This window comes from Orycteropus afer, unplaced genomic scaffold (genome assembly GCF_000298275.1).
Source record: "Orycteropus afer afer isolate SDZICR_OR568_19922 unplaced genomic scaffold, OryAfe1.0 scaffold00337, whole genome shotgun sequence".
In the NCBI taxonomy this organism is placed as follows: Eukaryota; Metazoa; Chordata; class Mammalia; order Tubulidentata; family Orycteropodidae; genus Orycteropus; species Orycteropus afer.
The window spans coordinates 334362-341423 of record NW_006921924.1 but is presented as its reverse complement, the minus strand read 5'-3'; the positions used below and the strand labels follow the sequence as shown (position 1 = coordinate 341423).

The 7062-nt window shown below is 37.6% G+C and overlaps 1 protein-coding gene across 1 annotated transcript in view; it reads left to right on the top strand.

Moving 5' to 3' along the window:
* TENM1 (teneurin transmembrane protein 1) overlaps positions 1 to 7062 on the top strand; it is a 720277-nt gene that overhangs the window by 532076 nt on the left and 181139 nt on the right. The window contains exon 15 of the mRNA XM_007952439.2: positions 2206 to 2422. Coding sequence (XP_007950630.1) covers positions 2206 to 2422 — 217 coding nt within the window. The remainder of the gene's footprint in view (positions 1 to 2205; positions 2423 to 7062) is intronic.

The window sequence follows — 7062 nt, the reverse complement described above, 5'->3', positions numbered from 1 at the left end:
TGATTTTGAGTTTTGTTCCACATTTTTCTCTCACTCTACCCAGAATCTCCTATTCTGATCCCTTTTAAAGTGGTTGACAGTGGTAGCCAGGCACTATCTAGTTCTTCAGGTCTCAGGGTCATGTAGGCTGAGGTTTGCACGGTCCACTAGTCTCTTGGACTAATTGTTTGCATGTGTCTTTGATTTTCTTCATTCTTCTTTGCTCCTGACTGGGAGAGACCAATTGTTGCATCTTAGATGGCCACTTCAAGCTTTTAAGACCCCAACCATGACTCACCAAAGTAGGATGTAGAACAATGTCTTTGTGTGGTATGTTATGCCAATTGAGCTTGACACCCCCATGACCATGGTCCCGAGCCTGCAGTCCCAGTGACTCACTCCCTCAAGGTGTTTGGCTGTGGCTAAGAAGTTATCATAATTTTGTGTTTGTTAGCTCTATTGTATATATGGACATTCTTATAGCACATGCAAATTGTTGTTGTTAGGTACCATCAAGTCAGACCTGACTCATAGCGACCCCTCCTTGGGTTTCCGAGGCAGTATCACTATGGAAGTAGATTGCCCCATCTTTCTTCCGAGGAGTGGTTGGTGGGTTTGAACCGCCAGCCTTCTGGTTAGCAGTCAAGTGTGTTAGACACTATGCTACCAGAGCTCCTAGCACTTGCAAATACATATGTAGAAATATCATCTGCCCAACCTATATATGGTCATGGGGATATTCCCATTTGCCTATCCATACCTGATCATCTTGCCCATTTACTTATGTATCCACCCATGGATTAATGTTTGTTATTACTGATAATACAGTATTGTATATGTAAAAGTGTCTCCCTTTGTTGTCTGTACTGCTTGTGTACCTCTCTGTGTCTTCCATTTCCTTAGTGTTATTGTGGTGGTCACTCGCTTTTGATATACTGCCTTACCCTTCACCCAAATCAATACTTGTCTTTTCCCTATCTAACACTTTTCCCTCCCATCCCTGGTAACCAACAAAGAAAGTTTTCTTCCATGTAGGAAAGGATCTTTTCATCTCTTTACCTCCCCAAGCATCTAACTCAATGCTCTGTGTCTATGAGATGTTTGATTTTCTCCCCTCTTCCTATACTCTCTGAGCCCACATTGTTCCTCCACCAAAAAAATGAAATCTCTATGTGATTATTTTTCTTGGTACAACCATGGATTCAATAGTACTTGAGAGTAAAAGATGAAGGCCCAGGAAGTGAAAGAGAGTGATTGATCATGTTCATATAACCAAATAAAATCTACTACCATCAGGATAACAAAAAAACCAAACCCAAATCCACTACCATCAAGTCGATTCCAACTCATAGTGACCCTATAGGGCAGAGTAGAACTGCCCCATAAGGTTTCCAAGGCTGTAAATCTTTACCAAAGCAGACATGGCTGATGGTTTCAAACTGCTGACCTTTTGGTTAGAATTGAGTGCTTTAACCACTGAGCAACCAGGACTTCTTAGGCTTTTTAGTAATTGTATCAAAAAATTTCTGGTAAGAACAAATAAGTTCTCATTGCTTGTAAAATCTCTAAATGAGTGATTCCCAAACTTGAGTTTGCTTCAGAATCACAAAGAATCACAGAGATTAAGTATGCATAATCCTGGACTTGGCAGAAATTTTCATTCAGCAGGTGGGGCTCAGGGAATATGCATGTTTAATAAGCTCCTCAGGTAATTGATCACTGCCCTAGATACTTAGTCACCTTGAGAATTCCAACCTCTCTTTTAAGAATTACCACTAGACAAGAATATTGAGAGGATTTTAAAAACACAAACAAATTCAGGTTGTAAATATTTGTTAATTATGTATTCATGGATGTACTAGGTGTCATGAATTCAACAGAATTATAAGAAATAATTGCTATTTTGGAAGAATAGTTTCTCTGAGGAGAAAGAGAACACTAAAGTGTGATATTCTACCTAAATACTAAACTCTGTAGTACAGCTCATAAGTGTTGGATAATTCAGAAGATTTACGTACAAAATGCCTTGAAGTTTTCTTATATACTTTATAAACTCAGAGTGGGGTGATCATTTATGAAAAATAGGTGAATTTAACACATTTTAAACACAAACTTAGTCATTTATCTTTGGCTACATTCTAGACTTTTCTCCATTTCTATGTATTTTAAACAATGTTGGTTGTTTCTCTTGAAGTATAATATCAAACTTGTTTTGTTTGTTTTTAGATGGTTTGACCGACTGTGTGGACCCTGATTGTTGTCAACAAAGCAATTGTTATGTAAGTCCTCTCTGTCAGGGCTCACCAGATCCTCTTGACCTGATTCAGCAAAGCCAGCCCCTGTTCTCTCAGCACACTTCTAGACTCTTCTATGATCGAATCAAATTCCTCATTGGCAAAGACAGTACTCACGTCATTCCTCCGGAGATCTCATTCGATAGCAGGTATTTGTTTTTTCTTTAATGAACATTGATTAGGTTTCTCCTTAACTGTAAAATAATGATCTCTTCTAAAGATCATGTTACTTCCTATCCCACATGATCCATATTGATTTCTTATTTAGGATAAATATTTCTCTGGAATGCCCAAGCCCTTACCAAAGAATTAAGAGAGAAAACTCATTTCTAGAGATTATAATAACAATAATAATAATATATAGCATATTATTTATAATAAAGCATAAATGGGGTTTTTAATGACAGAAAGAAGTATAATTTTCAAAATATTGCTTAGCTTCTGAATTTGAACGCTAGAAAACTTGAATTTCAAAAGCTAAATTGTAACTTTTATTCCATAATGAAAGGTGTTTCCATAAGAAAGGGCTGAGTGAATTAGACATCCTAAAGTAAAATGTAACACTTATGAAAATCTATTTTATAGGAAAGTTTAAATGCATATATTGTCACTAAAGACTTGAGACCAAAGTCTAACACATTCAGTGAAGAATTTTTTTAAAAATAATAAGTAACTTACTTATTTGAAATATAACAACATGAGTTTGCTTATTGGTATTGGTGATGAAGATAGCTTCATCTTCAGCAATGATACATTTTACATATTTAGAACTAAATAAAAGTAAGTCATTGAAGTCAACATTTCTGTTCTCTTAAAAATGTCCTCCTTTTTCATTCCACAAGCTGATATTTCATTGGTTTCCTACACTATTACAAATAAGATTTTTTTTTAAGGAAAGTATTTGAACAGAAACTCCTGTCTACATCCCACCCACCCAGATTTATCCTGGAGGGCATAAATGGTTAAGTGTTCAACTACTAGCCAAAAAGTTGCCGGTTCAAACCCAATCAGAGACAACATGGAAGACAGGCCTAGCATTCGTCTTCTGGAAGATCACAACCTTAAAAACCATGTGGAACAGTTCTACTCTGCAAACATGGCGTCACCATGAGTTGGAATCAACTTGACAGTGACAATCAACAACAACCAGGTGTTAGCATTCCTCAGATTAAAATAAGTTGGCCAAGAATTGATGCTGATATCAGTGACAACCTAAGAAAAATACAACTTGATCCTGACCTGCTAGAAAAGGAGGAAAAAAAAAAAAAAAAGATGTGCATGGACATTTGGAACACTCACTCAGCTTCCTTCCCACAGATTATATATAGGAATTGTTACTGAAACTTAAAAATTTCTCATATTTTTACTGTTGTGAAGTTCTGACCTTACAGGTCTCTGACAAGATCCAAAACCCAAATGTCAAGGCATCACAAGAAAGGCCTTTTCTACTAGGGAAGCTAGTTGAAGTTTGCCTTCTTCCAAGAGATTCAGTCATCTACGTTTTGAAGTTGTTCTCCCAGCTCAGTATTAACCATGGAGTGACTTTTAGATAAGATATAGCCAAAATAAGTATTTAGAAATAAAGTAATAATACTTATTTATTATATACCAGAGGCACAAAGGAACAAAAAGCAGGCATTGTTCCCATTTTCTTATTTAAGGTAGAGGTAAGTCATCAACTCTGTAGCTTTCTCCACATTTAGGGAGAAGTCAGTTAAAAAAAAGTTAAAGAAATAACAACAACCCCCATGACACGGAGTGTGTTAAATGACTCACTGAACTCGAGTAAAGGGAGAGTCAGGACCTGAGAGAGATGAGAGACAAGTCATTGTGACCCAGGGCAGGGCGTTTGAGCAATAAACTTCGAAAAGTAAGGACGAACTTAAACCCCTGTGGTTCAGCTTCATGCTTCAGCAGCGCTTGCCAGCAGCTCACAGAGTGAACAAACCTATTACTTGTGGTGGTTAATGCCCTTCTCCTCCTCCTGGTTTGATTGAGATTTCCTCATTCTTTTGTAAAATGCTCCAAGTTATCATTTAACTCTGCAAGTCACATTTAAATTCAGAACGATGGGTCTCCTTCATCCAGTGGTCTCAGCTAGTACAGACATATCTATTCTGTCAGAAAAGGCACAGGCCTATTTTACAAGGAATGTAGTTGAGGGCAAGGAATCTAATATATTTCCTCTAAAAAATTACCACATGCACGGTTACTCTGAGTATCCTTGGGTAAAATAAGTTCAACGTTAATCACACATATATAAATAATAATAGTTACAATCTCTTACATTTATATAGTACTTTTTAATTTGCAAGGCACTCAAACATACATTATTTCCATTTATCCTCACAATAGCACTGTAAAATAGGTATGTACATTACATGCATTTTATAGATGAGGAATCGGAGGCTCCTAGACATTAAAGAACTTGCCCGATGTCACACAGCTCACAAGTTGTGTTGTAGCAATTCCTGTAACCTTTCCATTACACCAGAGCTGCCCCATTTCAACTCGTCCTTGGGCCAAATACCAGTTCAGTTTAATACATTTCAGTGACATCACTTACAGACTTCAGACTTGTACTTCTTTGTAGAAGAGCACAATCGAATGACTTGGTACAATGGGCCTTTTTGCTACACTAAATTATTACTGAACACTTTCCATGTGTCAGATGTAGTGCTAAGCTTTTACATGTCTTGTTTAATCTTCACAACAACCCTATGTGGCAGGCACTGTAATTATTCCCACTTTTCTGGTGAGAGAACAAGAAGAGAAGTCAATAAGTGCCTTGTTCAAGGTCATAGCCAATCAATGTCAGAGCCAGAATTTGAACCAAGACAGACTGGCACTGAAAGCCTGGTCTCTAACCCACTATCTTGAGTCACTTTGGCTACTTAGAGAGCTGGGATAGCTGACCCTGAAAAGTTTCAAGGCCCTAATACATCCCTGACTGTAGAGTTGCTCTCCTCAGACAGATCAAGAACACTTACATGCCGTAATCAGGTGAACCACTTTGCTTTTTTGATTTTTCCACATTACTGAGGAATAGCTGGGTAGGCAGGTGAAGAAAGCACTACTAAAGGACTTGTCTTCTTACTGGCAAAATATGACCCACACAGGTGACTTTCTGCTGAGTGTTACCACGATCACAAACCTTTAGAGATGAAGACACAAACATACAAGTGACTAAGTGTTGCAAGGACACACAAAGGTTAAATAACTCTTCACCCTTGTGCATCCAAATGAGAGTGGCCTTTCATGGTCCACATTTGCTGCACTGGCACGTGGGATCCCATGCAATGTTTACCTTCTGTGTGCCATCATGGTTGTAAAGTCACTATGAACATGTAGCCTGCCCACAGTGGAGCCTTTAGCAAACCCATTCCCGTGTTTTTCCTAATACAGTTTACCCTTAAGCCCAAGTTTCTTTTTTCCAGTCTCCTCCAAACATGACTACAAAGTAAACCATATATTCTACATGCCCTGTATGACTTATTACTTTTTAATAATGTAAATAGGTGAACAGAAGCATTATTGATCTTCAGTGTCTAAGCATTTAATCACTATTAATAATGTAAAAGGTTTTTATAAATATGTAAAAACAAGAGTACATTAAACTAAACGACAGCAGTAATTTGCAAAGCCAGACATTTCACTTGCCATCACTAATGGAGAAGTGCATTTAAAAAATAAAATCCTACCAGGGTTAGTGCAACTGCTGACAGCAAGGTCTGGCCAAACTCATTTCTCTGTTTTGTAACCTTGAGAAGCTGATCCACATCAATCCATGTCAAGTGTCTACATCAGAGGTTGCTTAATATCAGTGCACAAATTTGTTTTGTTTGGCTCAACATTTAAAACATAGGAGATCTAATTTAAAAATTGGAATGCTGTGCTTCTCTAGAAAATTTACCAAGCATGGCACCCTGGGCCCATGTGCATGGCAGCTACCCTTCTGGATGGGGCATGCATCTCTCGTTAAGCACTCACTGTCCTCCTTACCCTTGGCCCGCTCCCCTCGCTTCATGTAATGCTAGACCCCACTGGCATTTGAGTCTATGACCTTTGTTCTATACAGTTTCTGTAGCTTTCCTTCAAGAAAGCGAACATGTCCCTTTTTTCCTTCCTGATCTGTTTCCAAATCTACAAAATCCAATATTATTATGTTACTTATTTTTGAACCTTTAGAAAGAGAAAAAAGGTGAAAGTAAAATAGAAATCACATTAAAGAAATGATTTGTCTACCCATAGTTAAATGGGTACTTGTGTACACTTTGTGAGTAAGTTTGTATACACTCTCCATCACCTTTTAGGCTAATAAACTCCTCTAGGGCAGTGGGTCTTAACCTCATATACCACCAATCATGATATCAGATAATCCAGGTCCCACCAGAGTAGAAACAAAAATCCTACTTTTTATGAGAAGTATGTATATATTGAGAGGAATTTGGTTATTATGTTTATCACTTAGAATAAGTTTTAAGAATAGTTTTAAAGACTAAAAAATTTGCAGCAATACTGCTGGGTGCAATTGTATTGGCCTTTTCTTCCCACCGCTGGCAGAATGCTTACCTTATTTGAAAAGCCAATGTGCTAGACTTGGGATCAAACAGTACAGCACTAAGCACATAACAGCATTGTTAACAGACTACTAAATTAAGAGATTAAACAAGATAATAGGTTCTTCTAGTTATAACTTTCTATGGTGCTATATGACCTGTCAAACTGAAGTTGCTGTGTCTTGATTTCTTGGTCCACACTGGGATATACAGAGTTAGTTATGAATTGT